This window comes from Ceratina calcarata, unplaced genomic scaffold (assembly GCF_001652005.2).
Source record: "Ceratina calcarata isolate Rehan_Ccalc_2016 unplaced genomic scaffold, ASM165200v1 scaffold125, whole genome shotgun sequence".
Classification (NCBI taxonomy): domain Eukaryota; kingdom Metazoa; phylum Arthropoda; class Insecta; order Hymenoptera; family Apidae; genus Ceratina; species Ceratina calcarata.
This window is the reverse complement of record NW_017133515.1, coordinates 87,764-112,519: the sequence shown is the minus strand read 5'-3', so window position 1 is coordinate 112,519 and position 24,756 is coordinate 87,764. Positions and strand designations below refer to the sequence as shown.

General features: G+C 40.1%; 1 protein-coding gene across 1 annotated transcript in view; it reads left to right on the top strand.

The window, feature by feature from the left end:
• Positions 1 to 24,756, top strand: part of LOC108627153 (semaphorin-1A-like) — a gene marked incomplete at its 3' end in the record, with an annotated part of 266,616 nt that overhangs the window by 175,169 nt on the left and 66,691 nt on the right. Inside the window, exon 5 of the mRNA XM_026815541.1 lies at positions 9,215 to 9,385. Within this exon, the coding sequence (XP_026671342.1) occupies positions 9,215 to 9,385 (171 nt within the window). The remainder of the gene's footprint in view (positions 1 to 9,214; positions 9,386 to 24,756) is intronic.

The window sequence follows — 24,756 nt, the reverse complement described above, 5'->3', positions numbered from 1 at the left end:
TGAAGTGCTTTGAGATGAAAAATTCTAGTTTTTACATGTTTTAATCCACGTGACATTTACACCGTTTCTACGATGTCAGAATCGTTTTTTTAGTCTCACTATATATTCACTCGGATCCATTTCTGTAGCCACGAGGTATAACGTTCATCCTAAATGCGATCGATCGGCCGTCCGCCAATCGTTATTCTTACTCGTCCCGGTTAAACTCTTTCTTCTCGGCCCTCCCGCTCTCTTTTGTCGGTAGTTCAGTTCGGAATTAGGAAAGTTTCCGAGCCAGGACGGAAGTTACCGCGACCGGAAAAAACTTTCGTACGAAGAAAAGCGGCAGTCGGTGATGACCATCGCGAACGGGCCGGGCGAGGGTTAACGCTTCCTAGCTGTCGCCCGGCGCCGCGGTGAAATTGAAAAATGTGTCCCGGTTTTTTCTCGGTCTTCTGGCGTCGCGCCCGCGAGATAAATCGACGCCAAAGATATTATAACATCTTTATTACGACGACGGTGACGCGCCAACGTCAGCTGCAATGTATCTTATGGTGATTACGAAACATAGAACTTTACGAGATTTCTACGATGTCTTAAAAGCCATTGGGTACTCAATATTTAAAAGTAATTAATTTTGCAATGTCTGTTTCATATCCATATTAATATCGCATATTTTTGATCGATAAATTTGTTAGGAGTATTAATTTTAAAATTGCAAGACCGGATCAGTCCGATCGTTGAGTGGCTGATAAACGCGGGATCAAATATGGCATGTAAATATATTTCACGGTCTCCCATTGGTTTTCGGTATCGAATGGGTTTTTGACAGTCTTACTTGTCACGGGGCACTGGGTACGATTGGCCATAGCGTAGGAGGCAGTCGCGTACGCTGATTAATTATCGATTCGTTGCACGGATGTCGGTTTCGCGCTGTTGCACACCAATTCCGTTGGACGGGACAAATCTGTTCGGGAAATCCGACGACGGGGCGCGGGACGCATAAACGACGACGTTGCGCGCTGTGTTTGCAAATTAATGAAGTACTCGCACGGTTGATAACCCGTCCGTAGATTTCGTGATTGTTTATAAAATTATGCAGAACGCAGACTGATTTATTGTTACCTATTTCCGATGACAATCAATCGACTGAGAAGTGGAACATCGTTCTGGTATAAATATTTGTTTGTTAAATGGCAAGCCAGTTTGTTTATTATTATAGCGTGTTCTCAGGCAATTAACTATGTAAAAACGTTTGGAATACGTTCGTGCGTGGTTGTAATCCCATTCTATAATTGAACACATGCAGATTTAAAGTTGTATGAACCTTTACACAAAAACAGTGATAAAGCATTGAAATTTTTACTAGATACTATATTAATAAAACACTGTAAAAAATTTCAGAAATTCTGCGAGCCTATTCAAAAAATTATTACATCTTGTTTCAAATAGAAGATACAGCTTTTTATTACGTGTCATAGTTTTGGTAAAAATTTTACAGTTCATACAATCTTAATATTTGCTAAGTCGTATCGATAGTAATCTACAAAAGTGCATCGGTCATGAACCGGTAGCGTTTCCACACATGTTTTGCGATATTACTTACATAACAAGCGGCAGTATATCCATTTATTGTTAATTAATGTAAGTTATTCATGACTGAAACCATTTGCTTAATCAAAAACAACCAGCGCGAGCATCATCGCAAAACTTAATCCTCCCCCTGTTAATCCGGAGTGGAAAATACACCCGCTATTTAGCATTGAAATATGTTTTAGATGTCTCGTCGTGGATAGAGACAGTACATTTGTCAGAACGAGCTACAATATCAATGGAGCACCGACTTAATTCATTCCGATAACTTCGTTAGACTTTGGCCAAGTGAACGTTGTCTCCTCTGGCCTATTGTCGATGCTCGTTTTAAACCGACAGCGACGAGTGGCGGCCGTCTCGGGATTCAAATGCAATAGACATAAATATGCGCATTCGCGCAAAGGAATTACGGAAGGCAAAAGGATTAAAAGAACAACGTCGCGAAAGGTTCCCGATTCAAAAGGACTTTCGGCTCTGGACGGGAGGATCTTTGATAAATAGCGCTACTTTCTGACCATTTAAAATACGGACCTCTCCACTGAGTAATCCGCGGGGTTCCGTCAGACAAGTCATTCGACCGTCTTCGTCAGTTCAATCAGATATTAAAACGCGCATCGGAATAAATTGAACTGAAATATCCTGCGGGACTAATAATGGCGGGAACATGAATATTAATACCGGCTGAACTCTGTGGAAACTTTCAGTTCGGCTTGACAACGGTGCTCCGGCGACGACTGGAACCGAAGGGACGGGAAAAGAATATGGAAAGGCAGGAGAGATTATAATTCTCGTTCCGTCAACTGCTGTGAGCGCGACGTGTTTTCGTACATATTTCATCCACGTTGAATTTTTAAACGGGATACAATTTAAAAGGCAATATCGACGAAACCAATTTTCAACGTGAAATCGTTTCTGTGACACGTCCTTTAAAGCTCGGCGGTGAAAATTAATTAAACGCATTTCAGCACCTCAAAAATGTTAAATTTTCATTTTAACATGTTCGATTAACGTTGTATAAAAATAATTTAAGACATGTATTATAATAAAAAGCTGTGTTCAATATTTTTACAAAATTCTGTCATTATTGCATTCATATTTTGTCATAAATGAAATCAGGATTCTGTCGTTCGACATAAGAATTCAAGATGTAATAACTTTTTTAATAGGCTCGCAAAATTTCTAAAATTTTGTACAGCGTTTTCTTAATCTAATATCTAGTAGTAGTTAAAAGCTCAATGCTTTGTCATTGTTTTTACGTAAGAGTTCATACAACCTTCCTTATTTCGCTGTCTTGACAATCTGTACACGAGTCGTTACAGCTAATAATTCTCGGATTGAATTTATTTTGTCTAGGTACATATGTACATTCATGTTGCGTGCACCTTTTCTCGTAAATTTATTCGAACCCTGGGAGGAGCATCGAACGAAATTGAAAAATGCAGATCGCTTTCCTTGAACCTCGTGACGAGCAAGCCAATGCGGGGAATCGGCTGGAAACAGTGGCTCCAACGGGGAAGAAGGAAAGGGGTGGCTGCGGTACCTTTGTTCATTGCGGCAAGGGATGTTTTGCATTGCGAATACGTAATATCGACCGTTACGAATCGAATGAATATTGTTTTATCACGGAACGAGTAAAAAAAGAAGAAAGTACAGAGGCTCATGTTACACAATGTATGAGAATTTATAATCGAGTTCGAGGATCGTCCTTTGATTGCAAGTAGACAAATTTAAATTCATTCTAGGCAATATTGCTCCTGGAGAATAAATGAGAATCAACTTGAAATTCTAGTATACATCTGAATTATAAATATACAAATCGTAAAGGTATTGTGGAATGAATTTCAATTTTATTTCGTGGCAATAATCAGTGAATACTTTGATATCTGCATTAACTTGATTACCTCTAAATAATTAATTACAGTAATAATGATCTACTCTCGATAATGAACTGTGCAGTGCAAAATAAATCGTTCTTTTATTTACATTCCTTTTATATTTCATTAACATAAAACAGTAATACAGACATTTCTACGTACTCTACTTTTTTTGTTCAGAGGATTAAATTACCAATAAACTGTCAGCGTTCCTCTTAAGATTCTTGAAAGTCCGACAACTCAAACGAAACAAGATACGAGAAAAACCAGTAGAGTATTAATTACCTCGTTACCCAGATTATCCGCTTGTTCTTAATTACCGTCGCAATTGCACAAAGACCTATCAAGACAAGCTTCGCTTTAGCAGAATTAGAAAATAATAAAATATTTGAGAATCGTGAGAAGACGAAGATATCGACTTCCCATGTCCGATGTCCAAAACAAACGCTTATGTTTAAATTAGTCGAGGTTCAAAGACGATTAGGTGACACCGTGTAGAAATTGAAATGGCGATAAGTATCATCGTTCTAATTATAATAAGGCGACGTTACCGTCTCTTGGACTCTAGTGTGCCGTTTAAACGAGAACGAAACGACGTACGTGAGGTCGCAGAAAAATGTGTGGCCCGTTTTCTTTTCCACCGGTAGAGAATCGCTTGATTAACTGCTAATTCGTGGCCGGTGTACGCGAGTGATACGTGACCCGGCTATCTTCCGGTGTACACGTTAAACGTTACGGGTTAATCCGCGGGCGTTCAAACAGGGGCGGAGACGGTGGCAGGCAGAAATTGAAAAGAGCGCTTCCGGTTTCATCTCTGTTAGCGAAATTAAAACGCGTATCCGGTTCGAGCCCGCTTATACACGTACTCGCGGAGAAATGAAAACGCGTATCGTTCGTCCATATCGTTTAAGCGACCCATTGAGAGGATCGGACGCGTCAACCGAGCAATTAAAATCCCGTTTCACGCCTCGAGAAGAGGCGACTGTTTTCTGAAAGCTCGACCGTGAAACGATTAATCGTAATTAAAATTGTGAATCGCGACAGAATTTCGCTTGGACGCAGGAGAATTTTTTTAATAGTTCTTTGATGATTGAGAGTATAATTATGTATTAACTGATTTAAAGAAACGAAATTCGGAGTACAAATTGCATGCGAATCTTGTTAGACGGATTATGATTACCTCTGGTATAAAATGAGCTCATAGATCGCAGCAATATTTTCTCTATAAGGGTATTTTCTCATCTTTAATGACATCCGAACAGTGGCGAATTGTTCGCGTGGCTATTTATGGAACCTGGACTTGGTTTCAACCTATTTCAATGTCCGTCATCGATCATTTATTACTTCTTGGATGAGAGAGATATAAATAACCATCGAGCCGATGAATCATTCTTTCATTTACTCAATGCTGACTTTGAATTAATTATATTAAATGTTTAGGTTCGTGGATATCAAAGAGCGAGTATATTGATAAATGAGAAAACACATTTAAAGATGCAACCACACTGAATCATTTATTACCAACTGGAATTATATAAGCGGTATTGGAATTCTTTAAAAACGCAAACAAACGGTTCTGTCATTCGGTTACCGATACCCTTAAAAGGGCCGGAAGGTAGGAAAGGAGAAGTGGTCCCTTTCGCGGTCTGGAAGTCCAAACAGAAGCGTCTAACTTTTTCGATAGCCGGAAAGGGGGGGGGGTCGTTACCCTTTCAAATGCGGAAGCGTTTCGTATGATCTGCGCCTCCATCGTCAAAGTAAAGTCCGAAATCCGGCGGGGATGTATGCATTGGCCCAGAAAAAAAGTTTTCGCCGTTAGGTGGCGAGGGATTAAAACGAGAGAGAGAGCGCAGTGTCCCGTTCCGAATTTATCCGCAGGGTTAGAGCCGTGAAACCTCGGGGCCTCGAAACTGTGCGAAATCGTATTATCCGATGAATATGCAGCGCGATTTTGCGGTCGAAAGTTTTCGGTTCCGCTTGTAACCCGCAGCGGCGACGCGGCGTCTCCGGCAAGAGCCGCGATGCGACAGGAGTCAGCTCTCAGTTCGAACTCGGATCTCCCGACGTATTCTAATTAGCAGAAAAACGGAGAGGAAAGGCCTGTGTACACTGCTGCTGTCCCTAAATCACACCGAAATCTGCGTTCGGCTTAATTGGTCGGTTTCGTTCGGCAAGAAATCACCGGTCGGGAATTAATTAGGCATCGGTCCGGCGATTAAGTCAAATTTAATTGGGCAATTCCGTCCGCGAATTGGCCGGCCCTGAGTTGACGCAAGAAGCCTCGTTATCTCGGGTATAATTGGTTTTCTTAAATCAGTGGCTCTCCGTCTATCGTTCACAGAGATTCAGTTTCCATGGTGAACCGAACGGGAAATTAGATCGCGGACGTAGCCGACGGGCAGATGTCCGATGATCAAAAGTCGATCGAATTATCGAATCGCGCCCGGGTTCGGCGGCCAGATTAGCTTGATTCTGAGTGTACGTGGATAACTGCCAATCCTGCTCATCGACCCGATTCAAGTTCCATCGTTTCACGAAAATGATCGGCTTTCTTGTCGCGACAACATGTTATTGGCTTCGCCAGGTATCTCTGATTCCGGCTCGATTGCGTTGACCGTTGATTGAAAACCGGGAAAAACGTTCGCGCGTCCCGTGTCGTCGTTCGTGATCGTTTCGATCACGGAGTTAACGATTTGAATTATTAATTCGAACGAAATAATCGACAAAAGACGTAATCAAATCACTGAGTCGTTTCATTAAACAACCAAATTAGGGGAAAGAGAAGAAAAGAAAATGTAATTGCAAACGATAAAATTGATTTATTTCTCATATTTCGCCACCGTAGCAAGACTGGAGTATATAGAATTATATTTCACACTAGATGGAATTCCCGGGTCGCGTTGCAATATCAGGATTCATTCTCAGGTAATTTATCGAAATTTCTGTACGTTGTACCAGGTAAGCGGGTAATACCGGGGATCCCGGTATGATAAAGGGAAAATGTGTAATGCAGGCATAAAGAATGCAGCGTAGGGACCGCCCACGACGACATGTAGGTTGCCAGAACGAAATAGGTTCTTAGATAATGTACCGTAACAATATCGAGGAGGATGTTATTCTGTTCTTGAAAAAGCTCGCCGTTGATAAGATTTATCATCCATTGCTTCAGAGAATTTAACTGTTTTTGGTTATCTTCAAAGTAGCCTCGTGATATATGTAAAACGTTGATTACACAAATTCCGAGACGCGTATTCACTTCGGTAAAAATGGATGGACCACGAAAAGCAGTGGGAACAAGTGAATATCACGAAATGCGTGCAGATACTATATTTACTGAGCATGGTGAAAAGGCGTGAGAAGGGGTGGAGCTCGAGGATAACTTGCTCAAGGATTTCTTCTTCGAGTCTGCAGCTGTTTCCTCCTACCCTTCCCTTCATTAGAATTCTTGCTGTCTCGTGTTCAGGTGTGTTTGCCACATTCATAAATGTTATAGCGCTCTCATTCCTTAAATTCAGTCTGCCAGTGGGCGGCTTGCGAAAAGCTGATATTTGACGAAAATCATTCTTCGGACGCCTGTTCGATTAAATATCTCCAATGTGATTTAATTAATACGATTTCTTAGTCGGTGTGGTATGTTTTATGAACTGTTTCTAAGATTTACGAAGGTGGGTGTATGTAAATATGTACGTATGCGCTGAATATGTTTGCACACTCGCCTCGAGGCGAGTGCCGGATCATGCAAGGAAATCCAGAATTTCCAGTCAGGGTGAACGACGCTCGATTTCTCCTTTTTCCCCCCCTGCGTCTGTGTGCGCGGCGAAAATATCCAGTAGGCAATTAAGTTTACGACGTTGCACGTCCACTCCTCGAATGGGCTGCAGACATTGAGTTAATTATAAAACAGCAGTAATTCTTCGAAATCTTTTCACGATCGCGATCGCTATTTTGTAATTGTGAAATTGTTCCATAAACTATTTTAACAGAAATCCCCGTTGTTTTAGTGTATGTTTATCATTTAAAGTGAGAAAATGAAACCTTTCAGGAGGAATATTGAATAAATATTTTGCCGCGTAATTGGAATAATCGATGAGATTGCGCTGGGGAACGTTTCGTGAACAAGGAAGTTGTGGATTATTTCACATACACATAGCGAGTTTCATTCTCCTGCACGAATAACTCCAAGATCTTCTTAAAATAAAATTCGTACCGTAAATGATATTCCCCTTTTATCTCATTTTCTTGGATGTTTTGCATGTTTGCTCTTTTGTAACGCGAATTCTGTAACCGGTTTTTAACAATAAATTGCGGTCTGAAACCTTTGATGCCTCTCGCTATCATATCAAGTGAAATTAAACGTTTTTTGTTAAACGAGCCAGGAGATAAATTTATTTCATGTGTCCAGTTAATTCGTATAATAAAGAAACGCGAAGAAAATTCATTGAATTCTACCGAATCGCCATGTCACAATATCAATAATGCTTCCAACTGTCTGATATTTTTATATTCATATCGTATTTATTTATAATATGTAATATGAACTTTCAAGAATAGTCATTTTAATTATTCAAACTACCGTCACAGTATAAGAAAGAACAGTAGGTACACTCTATCAAAAAGTGTATTAATAATTAGCTTTTGCGCATCACAAAATCGGTACAACATTCCGTCGAATCAGCAAATTTTTCAACAATAATTTCGGTTTTCCTCAAATACTTCTAAAGCACTGGAATAATTATTTCGTCCATCATCAAACATTTCTTAACGAGTGGAGTTAAAAGGAAATTGCATGGAACCTTTTTTTTATCTGACAACTACAGATACATACCAATAATAAGTTTGTACAATAATAACAAAAACGAGTCTGTTTAACCCATGATCTTGTAATATACATTGTATAAGATCGTGGTTTTAACTTTCAAATTAAAGCCCGCGCATAACTACATGGCGAATCTATTTGTTTTGAGATCATAGGAGCCGACACCGTGAATGAACTGACTGTTCTTATATTGTACTACCGTAGTAAGTTGGCGCGTAGTAGTTGGCGCGTAGTAGATTTCCAATATGGCGTCGACAGTGAGGAGTGGTGACATGTGTTCCTGTACTTTTTAACATTAATCAGTAATAATCGATTTCATAGTACTTTATCATTACTAATCTTTGTTCAAATAGAAGCAGTAGTGCCTGTGATATAATCGCGTTGAGTATTTGTGTAATAAATGATGAAAAATAACTGATTATATATCTGTGCTCGCGACAAGACCGCTTGACTGTTTCAATAGTAAGTCTATTGATCTTTATTTCATTATTAAGTAATACTTTGCAGTAGTGTCTATTGCAAATTCGAGTTTGTGCTTCATGTCACGATTTTTGATTAACGAATTCGATAATTCGACACGTGATAATTCCATTTTGATTCTCGAATTCAACAAGGTTATCACATTTGAGAGTTCGATAATCATAATCCTGAATGAAATGAATTTATATTCCTATTACTTTCTTGTTGCTTTGGGTTTTGTCAATCATACCTAAGCTTAGGTTTAAGATATAGTATAAAGAATGATTGATTATTTATGAGCATTATTATACACCCTGAGTGTAATTTTCCATTTTACGAAATACACTAAACTGTATAGGAAGTTTCTTTTAATAATATTAATATCTCTTTATTTCAAACGTCACGTAAAGGCTAAGTCTACGTGACGTTATCAACTCGTCGTGGCAGTTTGGGAATTATATTCGTAACTCTTGTTCGATCTCGTTTGTTACAGAGGTTGCAGTGGTCCAGCACCGCGGCGCATCGCGAACTTTGTTATCTGAAAGGACGCAGCGAGGACCAGTGTCAGAATTATGTACGAGTGTTCGGCAGACAAGGGCCTGATCGATTCCTCGTTTGTGGAACGAACGCGTACAAACCGCTGTGCAGGCAATTCACCATCAAGGTAAGCGCTTCAGGCTCGTCTTTAAAACCGGTGCGGTATACTCGTTTGGCCAAGGCCATCCGACGCGTAATTCCTTTGCTGCAAACCGCCTGATTTCACTTCGATGTTCGACCATCGTTTTAGTAAATGTTGCGTAGACTATAGAATTCTATTTAACAAAGTTAAAGAATGTTTTAGGAGTTGATTTAAAGAACGTAAAAATATGAAACCAATGAATTTCTAAATCATTACTATGGTGGCTTCTGTATAACCGAAATTCGAACATCGAAATAATATTGCATGTCTAGAGACCAACAATTTTTTACATGCAAATGCATATAATATGATCTGCATCAGAGATGAGTACAACTGAATTTTATTCCTGAAGTTCATTAAACACAGATAGTGATTTGTTAGTTAATTAGTATTATTGTTGTATGAAATGCATTAATTTTCGACTGGCGAGCATGATTCTACCAGTTATGAATAATATTCATTAAAATATTGCTTATTCGATGCTCATTATGGTATGTATAATAGACTCATTACATCCTGTTTCCATTTCTGTTCTAATGAATCGAATTAATATCAGTGTCAGTTCTTATAGAAGATAATGATTGATAATAATGATGATGATGTTGAAACATAATTAGATTTAAATGATTGACTGGATGTCTAGTTTACTTAAATAATGCTCATCTCTGATTGACATTCAATCTATAAATATCGAATAATCCTAAATATGATTAGAGATGTTTAAAACTAACAAAGTGAAACTTGAAATCTATTATTATGATTTTATGTAAATGCGAAATTAGATGTAATTCATGCAATTCATGAAGACGATAATTACACCTTTCACTAGCGATGTTAATGAGCGAGCTCGAAGACGACGTGTCAGTTCGTCTTCGTTTGTTTATTTAATACCTAAATGCGCACGTGCGAGGGTGAAGTCGCAGAACGCGAGAGGAGAGGGTAGCGTTTTAGCAAAATTGCCACGGAGAGGTTGCAGCTGGAGTAAACGTGACGGCAAATAACGTTAGGAACGTAGAATTTGCGAATAATTTATTGCTCCGCGTTAAATATTGACGCAACAAACAGAACGCGTAACGCGGTCACAAAATGGGATAGTAATAAGTGAGAATTATAATTTGATTCGCGTCAGACAGCCCTAACTTCGGTGCTAAGCACGTTTCATCGTTCTTCACCTTAACTGAACTTTAACATGAACGCAATTTGGTACCTCCAAGAACAATTTGCCAAAATTCGAATTGGAACGGTATTTATAGAAGTTTCTTTTCTCCTTGCGTGCTTGAAATTTATTTCGGCTCCAGTCGCTTTTTAACTGTCGAAGTTTCAATAAGACGGTTGATGTGTTCTTCGGTTGGAAAGAGAAAGGTAGACATTGTATCGGACTTGTTGTTGACTTACGGAAAATGCGGGTCGGTGGAAGCTACGCTCTTGCTTTTATGAGGTCTTTTACGGGGTTCGAGTAGACCGGAGTTCCTACCAACTTTTTACTTTATCACGGTGCAACGCTAATACCATATAATAACTCGTAAAACATGGTTAATGCTGCGTCTGTCTGTAATAGTTTACTCCTGGGAACTATCGACCCCCTTCTGTTTTCCATCTCTCAAACCCCCGGATCTTCCACAGTTTTTAATTCGTGCAAATTTTACTTTTTAATGAGACTGTACAAGTTCAAATAATATCGCTATTTCGTTTTGCATCGTATAAGAAAAATAGTAAATCTTGCACGGAAGTACAAAAAAAAATATATCGCGAATCTTTAATAAGAAATATTCGTGTGTGTAACATTTTCGAAGTAAAATTCCTTTAGAGAATGGGATATTTATTTGCGAAGTGAAAAGACTTCAAAGTGGAAATTTATCAAATCAGAACCGCTGATAAATACTGTGTATCGGTATCGGTTCTCTGATGTTTTAATGCAATTATTCGGTACCAGCATGGCGGTTTAATATCATTTGTTACGTCGAATTTTCACTCAGCCGCATTCCGGATATCCGCTATAACAATAAGACCAAAGGAGCTTCAATAGAGGGAAGAGGGACTATAAGACTTTCAAAAGGACTTTTGAAACACAGCCTCCCTTTCTCTCTGAGGGAGACAGGCAGCGCTTTCGGAAAAAGCACGGTTCAGCTTGTAACACACCTTTCCTCTCGCGTTTACAGCCAGCGAATCCTCCCTTTTTTTCTCTCCCCTCTTCCCTTTGTGCAGCCGTTGCTGCTGCTGCTGCTGCTGCTGCTGCTTCGCGTGCTCTGAACAGCACGCCGCTGCCGCGCCGCTCGAAGGCACTATTTTTAATCAGGGATGAAGCTAAAAAGAGAAATTAACGTCGATTTCGCCGATGGGCGTAACAACTTGTAACGAATCTGCTCTCGCGGTTGCTCCTTTTTAAATCTGTCAGCCAGTCGTGTCTGTGGAGATTCTTTTCAGCTCGCCCTCCGAACACTTTACCTGCACCGCGAGCGATAAGCAAACGTAGCTTAAGTATTGCACTTTTACAGTCCTGATCGGATTCTCCCACCAATTTATCGAATTCTATCACTCTTCACAAACTAATTTTATTCCAGTAATATTAAATACCGTTCAATAAGCCAAGTTTACAAATACGATATTCCAAGTTTTCTTCTTTGTATTAATATTATTTTGAGACTGCAAAAAGAGCATTGATATTTCTGCACGTGATTTTAATTCAATGACCATGGACTATAATAGAGACGGTGGGAACGTCGCGGCGCCCAGCGTCTTAATAACGTCGTGAGAACGCGTCGTCATGCCGGTAAGGGCGGATAATGGGCAGAGCGAAAGGGGAAGACGAAAAGTAGCATGAACTCATGATTTACCTGGCTCGCATATCCCTTCTCATGATCCCGGCAAATAGTGAAGGTGTCTTCTTCCTGCTTGTGAACCTCTACTTCTATATCTGTATATTAGATCGTCCCTACGTACGCTTGCACAGGCCTGTGCACCTGTGGTGCAAGGTTTAAGACCTCGCTAAGTGACATTTTAAAGGGAAAAGAGATAAGAGCTTATGTATATGCTTTGATGCATGTTTCGTGGCTATTACGGGAGCTATAATTTTCTGACTACAGGCTTCGCCGGGAATAGAGACGTTTAACTCTATTTTTCTCCCGTAAACTGGCCTGATTTATTCCGTACCGAAAACGGGTTTTTTAAACCCCGCATTAGGTTCAATTATAAGCAGACTCTATTGACTCATGAAAAACAAGATAAGGGAATAATATAAAATCCAGAGTCTCGTTATTATGACCGGAACGTGGTTGCAACAATGGATATTTACGAAAACGGTTTAAAATAAAAGCTTGTAACACGATGCATGCATTGCACCTATTATGTCAGATTACAGTCTCGCGAAGAAAAGAGTTAAGCGGATGAAGGTATTTAAGGCAGTTCTTCTATTATAGGCCAGCGCGCAATAAAAACCGGGGGATTATGGAGAGAGAGAGAGAGAGAGAGAATCGATACGTACAAGATTCTTTGCTTTTCTTGTTCGCGGTCGAACGGTGTTTTTAATTACCTACGAAAGCTTGTTATGGTCTCTTCGCGGTCCAGTTACCGCGGATAATGAAACTGTTATTGTTAGATGGTCAGCAATAATCGTTTGTCATGCGTTTCGTATCGAGTTCATGGATAATTAACATCGATGCGACATAATTTGCAATACATAGAATATTTAGGGGAAACGAGTTAAGCTATGGCTTTGCTGCCATTCATAGAGTCATGGAGACCCTTCACGTTCAGTCACCAAAATTCCTAGTGACGAATAAGGTCGGGTGGGAGCATGTCTCTCAATGACAGGGCGAAAGGAAAGGGTGCAGGCAGGGGCTATCGCGTTGCACAATTACCCGTCCGGTAGTAAGGCGAAGTTGTCGGCATGCGAAGAACGGTCGCACGTGAACCGATATCTGCGAGAGAACTGGAATGGACCCCGAACCGTGCGATCGAACGGCGACGGGTACCAGAACAGAACGGGACGCTTCTCATTCTCGCGTGGGCGTCAAAGTGTCACGTAACGGTCGTTTGCTCGAATGTCTCGTAGGAGTCCTCGTGTAATCAATCGAGGCAGCTAGTAGTATGCACTTCCCTCTGCTCCACTCTAACTCGAGACACGAAGTCTTATCGGGAGGACTTCGCTCGATCGTGAACAGTGTCTGCTTTCGGCGCCGTCCCGTCGATACTCCACTCGTCTCTTGGCTGTACCGGAAGTACGATCTCTATCTGCCCTGCACGCACGAGATTCGCACGGGCTCTTATCAGAAAACTTGAGAACGGTTTTTCTCCGTCGGGAATTCGATACCGCGAAACTCGGCAATTGTATTTCCTGGTGGCCTGCCGTCGTTAGAGTCTCGTCCGCTGGCCGAGGGAAACCAAGCCCGGGGATTCCGTGAAATCGATTAATTAAGTCAATACGGGCCGGGATAATGGAAGAACGGAACGAGAGAAGAAAGGAGCGAGCGGCGGAATAGTAAAGAAATTATTAAATGGGAGGCGATTGAAAAGAGTTCCACGGGAAAAATGGAATTATACGATCCGACGGGATAATATCGCGGACCGGCTTGGCTCGAGACCGCGAGAATAAAATCGGTTCAAAATTTAGATGGAGTTTAATCTGATCGACTCTTTGTCTCTACCCCATCGCAGCTTTTAACTTGGACATCGTTTCCGATTTTCGTTATCGCCCTTCAAGACGATAGATTAGTATGTCTGAAGCTGGAGAAATGTCTTATAGCTGAAGAATTAATTGGAAATTCTAATGAATCGTACGAAGTGGATTTTAAATTTATATTCAAATGCTTCCAACTGACGGGTGTAAAGATAACTTGTATTTTCATTTTCTTGATTCATACGTCAGATAAACTATCAATTCGAGACTGAAAAGTGGTACGAACAAATCGGAAAATCTCTAGATCTGCGATATTGGCTCACGAGTAGGTCATGTCTGCTTTGATATTTTATGTCCTCGAAGGAAAAGTTCCATTTCGTCTCAACAGTTTCCTATTGTCGAGCAACGACGGAACTACTACGTTCCTGAGTTATTCAGCTGATCCGGAAGAACTGCTATAGACAACATTTACATTTTTAATAGCAGACCTAATGTTTCTTTCAAATTATAAGAGTCGACAGCGTTCTTCCACGTTACTTGTCTAATTTAAAGGCTACTGTAATCAACCATGTCTTTTCAAAGAACTTGATTACAACAAATTATTTGTATATTTATTCGTTCTAAATTAAAATTAGAAATTAATGTATGTCAGTATTCTGCGGACTTTAAAGTTTCAGAGAAGTTCGTATTGTATATTGAACTTAGTAGTTCAAGTCCGTATCTGGTATAGATTGCCTACTTATAGACAGTAATAAAAGCTGACTTTCTCATTCATGAAGTTGACAGTTTGAAATTGGGTTACAAGTTTATTTATATTACCAGTGAACTGAAATGTAGGTTTCATTATTAGTACTATAATTCCTTCAATGAAACTGGTTTCTTCGATTTTTGTTGTCGTCATGAGATTTATCAAAAATTCAATTTAGTGGAATTCGTGTTAGCTTTTTCATGCGCAGGTAACCAAAAATCTTTTATGCTTTAACATTGATGATCTAAATTTTCAAGATTGCCAATTGGATTCAGGATTGTTTGCCTGTAGTTTATCAGAAATATTTTTGAGCCTAGAGAAGATGATCGTGGCTTTTCAACGAGCACCGCAGAGCATCAGGTACCGATTCGAGCTGTCGTTCGACGCTTTATCGGGTGCCTAATTCTCACGTCCAACCGAAAGAAAATTCGAGCGAAAGCGTGGGTTTATTCGAGTCACGTGGCCCGATATGGCTTCCGAATGCGAGCCCGCACCTTTGGTCCATCTTCTTCCTCCCTCTAGTCTCTTTCTTTTGCCGCGTTTTTTTCTTTCATCTTTTCTTTCTTTCGTTCCCGTGGAGTCCTTTGCCAATGGGAGTCTCCCCCCTGGAACATGGATTCACGATTCCTTCCTCTACTTTCGGGTTACTTCCTTCCTTCCTTCCAGCCAGTTCTCTGGAGTTCGTCCAACGTTGCTTCCTTTACCTGGCCTCGGGTTTCCTTTTCCGAAATTCACCTCTTGTCCACGGAGGAGACGAGCCCTCTTTGCGCTCGTAACTTACCCCGAGTCATCAATTTCCATGAGATATCGTTTTTTCCTTCTAATTACCTTCTACTTTGTACGGAGTTAATAATTGGTAGAAAAGAAATCATAATTCGTTTTATCAAAGCTCATATTAATTATCGTTGATTAACGTTAAAGAACGCGGTAATATCCGTGGCGTGGATACGTCACATTTTACAGAGATTGTTCCGCTGCAATCATTCCCGTGAAAAACAATCCCCTTCCGTTTCAAGTTTCTCCGTTCATTATTATATTTTACCTCCTTTCTCTTTTCCTCGGATCCACGGATTTTCTTCAACAATATTTGTTCCACGCTATCATTTCTCGAGGATAATTTACCGACGCGGTGTTCCCTGCCTCGCGGATATAGAACTTCACTCGGCGCTGTTCGTTTTCGTATTTCTTCCCGTGGAAAGTTCTCAGCATGCTCGCTCATTGCTCGGAGAATATTCGATGCGTCTCGTATACACAATTTTCGCGAGAATCCATTTCCGCGTAAATCGTTCAACTTTACTCTTGATTCCGTGCCGGCTATCTCTCTACATTTCCTTGTTATTTGTCTTCCGGCTCGCGGCAATAGTTTTTAGCGCCGTTCGCCGCTGCTCGCTCATTTTCAACCGGCATCCCTACTTTTTTTTTTCAATTTCTTCCGGACTCGTCACGAGCAGCTGTAGCGGTCCGTGGCGAAGCTTTTTCCCCTTACCGAGCTGCGTGTAATTCCCTTAGAGGAGAAGCAACGCTCGAACACGGTTCTATCTTAAGTTCCTTTTAACGTTTTCGAAAATGAAACTAGATTTCTGCCGAATTAACAATACAGTGGGAACCAGTGTCCTTGTTCCTTTCTGATTCCGTTTACATATACCTAACTCTGTATCTATATAATTTATTATTTTTGTAACACAGTTTCATTAACTTTCTGTGTTGTATAGCTTTGGAAAGTTCCTCTAGATTTTCTGTGATTTTTCATATCTCATTTCGTAGCATTGTCTCGGCCAGAGTTTCAGGTTAGCCTGTTTCTTGTTTGCCCTGTTCTCCTCTTTTATGCGGTTATGAGCTCCAACTTATTTTTCCCTGTTAGTCGCGTTGCCGGTATCTCTCTCTCTCTCTCTCTCTCTCTCTCTCTCTCTGCTTTCGAGAAAGCATCCAGGCAGCTCGCAACGACGTTTCTTACTGTGACTACAATCTCCTGCTTCGGAATTACAGCTTCATTTTAGCTCGATTCTTCTGCGCTTTACATATTCGCCCCGCCCTGGTTCCCTTTCGATGTCTTCCGCTTCCATTCAATATCGTTGCGCGTCACGATTCAAGAGAAAGAGAATTGTTCAAGCTAAAAGCGTATCAGGTGTATCCTCGAGTTCAACGAACCGATATGACGTCACAACAGATTATTATTAATTTAATTCAGACTGGTATTGATTTAATTGATAGAAATATAAAACTGTTAAGGGGATTTATTAATTAGGATTCAATGAAATTTGACAGGCAGAATAATATAACGACGTTTTATTAGACAAAGTTTATAATAGCATTCGAGACTTTATTTAAAATATGTAATGTCGGGTCATGTAAAAATAGAAAATGCTGATATAGTTCTTGGGACATTATTATGCTTTCTTCTTTCTTACAATTTTTCTACCTTCGGTTTTAATTTTGCACACTGCTTTCTTTATCCTCTGTTTATTTTTTCATCATGTCTACATACCAGAAAAAATATGTATGCTCTCTCCTCCACTATTATTACTGCATTTTTCTCAAATAATATTTAATTTCGTAACCAAAAACAAGGGGGAACATGTCGCGGCTCGCTTAATTGAATATTCACAGATGACATCCTTCTTTCTGGACTCAGCTTTTACTCGTTGTTTTACAAGCGTTCCTACTCGTCATACCCGGTGCCCCTTTCCGTCGATTCGTAATTCGACGCCGTTGCATTCGTGCCACTTCCAATGTTTGACACCGAGAGCCCCGTTCGACCCTTTGCGTTCTCCACACACACACACACACACATACACTCTCTCTATCTCATATTCTCGAGGGACTTGTCAACCAACATCCCTCCGCCGCTCGTATATCCGCAAGCAGAGGCGTGTAATGAAGTACCCCGACCGTAATTATTGCCCCACATGCGAGGGCGTTCTATTGTTCAGTTCTTTGCGCCGTGTCTGACAAATCAATTTTTCCGTGGATATTTCCTTCTATACTTTTGTAGCACGTAGCTATTTATTACTAGCATTATTCTTCGGACGTCTGATTTCTTTTTAATTATAGGAAATGCGTTTTTCTAAGGTACATCAACTTTTGGGATTGACTGTACAGCCAATACATCCTTAAGTAAATTCACTCCGTCCACCTCGCATAAGTGCGAGTCAACTGGCAGGTTTAAGATTACTTAAGATAAATTGAGGTGTAGATTGTGGACAGGGTAAACGTAGCTGTTCCTCATTGTCCCCGAAGATCGACTCAAAGGATCGTCAGAAGGAATACGTTACTCCAGGTGTCTTCTAGCATTGTGCCGAGGAACACCGTCGTCATCGTGTTTACTCGAGATAGTCATTGGGTCAGATTAATATCGGGTTGAGCACACGGGTCAGGCGTGGGTTAAATCTTGACTAGTCTGGCAATAGATTAATAGGTCACCGCCACCCGGCATCCTATTGTTTTCTCCTTGGGTATCTTGGCCCGTTGTGCGACGCGATATAAAATGACCGATTTTATTGGACACACGGAAGACCGCCACGGCTGTAACCCTTTCGAGAGGATAGAAAGCTTATTAAGTCCCCTAACGAGCATTCTACCTCTCGTGCCTTAATAAGGAGAAAATTAAACGTAACTCGGGCACAGGATCCTGCGGAGTTTATTATTATTTAGTTTGTAACGGGATCTTCATAGGTTAATGCATGCCAGAGATATAAGATCAAGATATAAATCGAGATGTACTTTATTTAATTTATTAATTAACATTAGCGGATGTAACAATCGACTTATTTGCGACTTGCCTCATATCTGAAGTAAGTTTTACAAAAAGGAATGACATCGATCATATTTTATCAGACAGTTTTATACAGACGTAGACTACGAGATTGTGGAAATAAAGCGGACGTACATATCGGGTCAGGAAACAGAATGTCACAGTCGGCGGTATAGTTACCTCGAATCGTTCTTCTCGGGTCTGCAGTTGATCGAATAAATCCGTTTTCCATCATGCGGCACCTATGTACCGGGTTCCTATCCTACGGGTCATCCGTGGCCCCATTCTTGCTATAGAATTGCCTCTTATTTCATTCGTTGTGTAAGACGATTCCAGCGCGATCGTCCCCGTTCCTCTGATTTTCATTTTCCGATCCCGGTTTTTTGCAATTGAAAGCCGCTGGCCCGGGCGACGGTACCCGGCAATAACTTACGATTCTGGAACCAGCCGATCGACCTTTATTCAGATCTATTTTCAATCTTGGAACCGTCCCGAATAGGTAGGTAGTTGTCCGACTGCCTCCTTCCCCGTGGATGTATTTACCGGAGGCTATCCGATCCAGTGAGTTGATACACGTACAGGAGGGTAAACGTATGATCCAGATCCAGACTCTATCTCTCTCCCGGCTGTTCGGGTATCAAAGGTAATACCCAAGTTGCCGTTCCAACTTTCAAGGGGATACGAAAACTGATGAACGCAATCGGATCGTTTGGCACTGTTCTCGATCCAACCTTTACCTGCTTGTTATTTATTGGTCTACGCGGAGTAGATGTCCGTGCGAACTCGTGCAATTTATTTTTTCAATTCTTCGGATATTTCACGACAAAGGATATTGAATGATTTCAAGGTTCTGTATTATTGGAAATGCAATATTTAGTAGGGAATGTAGGGAATTGTATTGGGTCAATGCAAAAGTCCCTGGCTGATATTTGAAATAAGATATTTATTTCATTCAGATTTTATGATACAATTTTTGTATGGAGTTATCTTTTTATAAGCAGGTGGATTTCTTCATTCATAGAAACTGGAAGAGGCTAGATTAAAATCACTATGTTTAAATCATTCTTGTATTGCTTGGAAACCAGGAGCACAGTCCAAATGTACGAACAAATTTTTATTATAATTCCAACATTTATAGCGAAAGTGAGTTTTATTTTCTCTATATTGAAAACTCAATCTTATGCACAAATTAACGATGTCTGAGGCTTATGAGGCTATTATCTTCCGATAGGTTTATAATATAATGCTAAAAAGAAGTACAACATCTGATCCACTTTTAAAAATCAGGCACGAGATTTTGCACTGACCTAATACAGTCCATAAACTATTATAATTGCAATTTTAGATTCGTTTCTAATTTCTTCGATCATATGATCGCTTTCACTTATGCAAATTATTAAAAACACATTTCAACGTCAACAAGCGCTTATATTTTCTTTGTCTCATCTTGTTCCATCTTATTCCTGCGGGAGCTACCGAGGGAAACGTTGTGTAGAACAATAGTACATACGTCTCTTCCATTGGCGTCAGCGCGCATCAATAATTGTCCTTCTGATATTATTCTGTCATCTCTTTTCTACGTCGACGAATGTCATCGAATATTCGTTTGAAGTTAATCAGTTCCCATCGTTCCAATTCAAGGTTCAAAGGAACAGTTGCGTCTTGCTCTAGAACGCCTCTCTCGGTTCCCATCCTGCATTTGTTTCGACTTATACCGTAACTCTCCCGAGAGAATTGTCGGATCGAATACTGCTCGTTCCTTTCCTCGCACGATGGCTACGTACATCGCATGTATATACGTGAATCGCGCGACGAAGATTGTTTATAGCCTCACGCTGTGTTTTCACAAGCACTAAAAAATATCGTTTCTTTCCACGAACAACTATATTTCCATGTCTCCTTTAATTCCCTGATTATTATTCTTAAAACACGATTATTATTGTTTCGTCAATCTAACAATTTCTATTCTGATGTTTTCGGATTGTCGTTCTATCAAGCAATACAATTATTTTAACACGTTGAAGATTTATTTTCGATGATAGAAAAACGAAAAACAGTGAGTTTGAAACGATTGCTACGAAATTGGTTGAAGCTGACTTTTAATAATTTTATCAAACATTCGCGGTACAGTTTGACCAACTCTAATTTCCCCCGGTTTAACTTTTATTCCACGTGCTCGCCCGCGGTAACTGTGCATCTTGCCGTGCGTAGCTCGCATTCCTGCGGGAATTATCGCGCGAACACCACACCTCTTTCTGGTTCGCGTGAAATGTAGACGCGCGGAAACTCTCCCCCAGCGGTTGTTCGCCCCCGTTCTTCATTGTTGCCTCGTTCCTCGCCTACCCTCGTGACCTCTTCCCGCGCACGTTCAATTTTACTTTCTTTTAATCCCTGCATTAGAAAGCCCATCAAATATTCGCGGCTACGTGTCTTACTCCCCCTCGTCGATACAGCCGCGATTTTTCTGTCCGCTTCAACCCTTGGCCGCGTGTTGTCCCGCGGGAGTGCCGTCGATTTCGCTCTTCTTATTTTTAATATGCAGGCCAAAGTAGCCAATTGGGAGTAATCGCGTTCTCTGTTTTACTGGGATCAAAAAGAAAAACTGGATCTTGGTTTTGTTTCCTGCAATCCCTCTTTTCCTTGCGAGGATTTACGTCTTTGAACTTTCTACTGCACACTCGTCATTTTTAATAGAAATTACGCACATAATAGCAGGAACGCTCTAATTTACATGATAAAGAAGTCCATAGAAAGTTTGAACGAGGTTGGTAATAAATTGGAACCACTTTATAAAGAATGCACGTGTACAATTTTTAAACAGTTCGGGCCTAACATTTTTACGCGTGAAATATTCAACGCACTAGAATTATTTAGAAAGAAAACGTGTATATAAGTACGCATAGTTTGGTGCAGGCAGGTTGCAAAGTTGTAAGGAAGACAAAACCCCCCTCGTTGCACCGTTCAACTTTTCGTGACTCATTTCGCGTACGCTGCCGCCTCTATTTTTTTGGAAGCCATTTAAAATTCGTCGAAACGCCTCGCTCGGTTCTTTCTTTCAATCCCTCTGCTCTTATCTACCGGTTAACTTCGCCACCCTCGCGTTCCCAAGGGATGCCTTTACTTTACCACTTCTGTGAACCGCATATAAAGACAGCCACCGTTATTGCTGCTTCATGAATTCCATTGTTAGATTCATACGTTCTCTTCCTTTTTTTCCTTACCACAGACGACGCCGCGTACTTTCCGTGGAACGTTTCTCCATCGGCTCTCGGCGTTACGTTCGAGATTCCCCTGCTTTCTTAATTTATTTCCTCCGGCCCTGTCCTCCCTTTGTCCGATACTCGGCTCTGCCGGGAATCTACATCGCCTTTGTTACAACGACCCGTGATTCCGGTTTTATTAGACGACTAAACCGCGTGCTTTGTTTAAATTAAAACGACTCGAGATAACGCAATATTGTCACTCTGCTGATTTTTCAAATTATCTTTTTCTATAAATATTCAACAGTTTTTACGATTTAATGATATTATATAAATGTGTAATAAAGATGTGAAAAATCTTCTTACTTGGTAGAAAGATATACATATGAATAATATCGTTGTACGAAGAGTATGGGAATGAAAAAGCAAATTGTTACTCACTTAAAATTAACCCATCAGTCTGAAAATATCGTGGCATGATAAAAAATGCTTTTTGCACGTGAAAATTTCTCTTTACTCGCGATAAAAGGGGGACACTTTTCCCAAAGGACGTTTCGACCTTTATTAGCGAAAATGCATTTGCGATTCTTATGCATATGCTCGCGGCACGTTAAAATACATTTGAAAATGTTGCGTGAGCTATGAGCGAAAATGTGTACGCGCGGCTCGAGGACTAATTTACATAGGGCAGATTATATTCGAGCGAGCGGACACAGGGCAGAGGTGCGACTGAAATTTAACCAAATATTGAGTTTGCGTGGCTTAAAAGCAGTGTACGCGTACGCAAAAACTTAGGTAGCATAATGAAATCCTCAGCCGCCATGTAACCCTGTTTGTAATCAACAGTCGGGCGAACCTTTCGTCCATTACGTGTCGTTAATTATATTTCTTTTCATTTTATGTGACTGAAACGAATTGAGCACAGTTACAGTTACATCGTTGAAATTAGGCTTCTTCGTGACTTCAGTCGAAATGGAAAAATTTCACGTTCTTTGTACTTTTTGTCAATCCAATCAATGTCAAGCTATAGTTTCTTCCTTGATTTATAAAATCGTTTGTCCGTCACGAAAATCTAGATACTCGATTTTTTTCAATCATTACATTTGATTTTTAATCTCGGCACGATGCGATTCCCGTTTTACTGAATTTATGCTTTAAATGGAAATGCGTTGTACAACGATGTTGATCCGAGACGAAAAGTTCGCGCGCAAAAAAAAAAGATGAATGGGAAATTTAAAAATGCATTAAACATAAGTTCATAAATATAAAAGAATCGTATATTTTATTTGAAAAATGCAAATTAAAATTTATATCTGAAATGTAGATCAACGAATGCAAACGCTACATTCACTTGGGCGATGTTTACGTCCTGACAAAAAGAATTTCCAAAAAAAGAGACCGTACTATCTTTTCGCATAACGTGGAGGGCCACGACGCTTTTTACATTCTCGAAATCCTGTTTTCCAAACATGCATTAGGATTTCGCGTTTGCAAACAAAAAACGAAATCTTTCGTTTAAAACAAAATTACGCCTGGCCCGACCGTCCTCTTTGTTACCCGTTCCTCGTTCAAAATTCTCCATCAACTGCACCAGGGTAAGCCGTCGAATTATTCTGTTTCGTATCGCGTTGACCGTAGATGATCCCCTTTATAGGCCGTAAACTGAGAAGGGTAGCTTCTCCACTTGCACCAGGATCTATGGTCGATTGTCGCAGAGTACACCCCTGTTCATAAGTTATTTATAAAGCAAATAAAATATTATAGTAGACTGCAGTTTGTAAAAACAAATTTCACTTAGGATATTTTGAATGAATAGATACACTGCCATTACACTGCCACTCGGAGATATGTGGACATTTACTATTTTTAATTATATATGACTAGAATCATTATCATTAAACAGTGTATATTATCAGATTTTTTTTATATATGAGTATTTAATGTTACTAGTGGTAACTCTAAGTATTAAATTGATTTAATTATTGTGACTTATTTAAGTTTAGTAACCAGTTCAAGCCTCATTCTATGATAGTTTGTCTGTTGTATAGTAAATGAAATTTATGGGAACTTTAGGAATTATGTCAGTATTTCAATAATGAAAAATAGCCAGAATGCCAACACTAAGAAAACCGAAACGTAGATGAGAATATATAATTATTTATTATTTTGATTGATAAGATATTGGCCAAAAGTACAGTGCTGTTCACTTGAATGGATGAAACTAGTTTTATCTTAGTAAAATGTATTTAACATGAATACAATAACAGATATGTAAAATGATTAAATGTAGAATTGTTACAAATATTCCTTCTCGAATCTATTGCAAAGCATCAGCTCACTATGACTGAACAGTTGCAGACAGTATAGTGTAGTGCATGAAATTGAATAAAATTCATTTACGATTTTCTTACTTCGTTTAGATTATTTTATTACAGTCAAGCAGGTGTCTACATACTGAGTGACAGTGTTTATCAAATGAAACTTATTTTCCTTAATTCCAGCCTCTGATATCTATTGAAGTCGAGGGCGAATGTGTCCTAGAATAATCATTTAAACATGTTTCTGTTAAATTTTTATGTCTCTTTTCGTGAAATGTTTAAAAAGTGGCGGATAATAATGCATCAAAGATATTCTCTTTTGTTTCATTAAAAAGGTCCAATCGGGTCAGGGAGAACTGTCCTGAAACTTATGAGAAGGAGTGTATTTGCGAGCCCGTAGTATGCGGCCGCAGCCGGTGCGGTGTCGAAACTCGACACCGGCGTTCGCAGTTGCATAGCTGCAACTCCGAGTGACCTCACGCAATTGCATGCGATGCAGGTTATACGGCTAATGCGAAAAGGCAAGTGCTAGGACCGGCGGCATTATTCGCGCTCTCTCCCATCCGTAATTATGAACAGTGGAAATTATTGATCGGGGGTGGTCTCTGTCGACTTTTATCGGGCCGGATGGTACGCCGGCTTGAGAGATTAGATACGGTGACAGTCAGAAGTCATCAAAGCACTTATTAAGTAATTAACACGAACGATTTGAGGATAAAGTTAA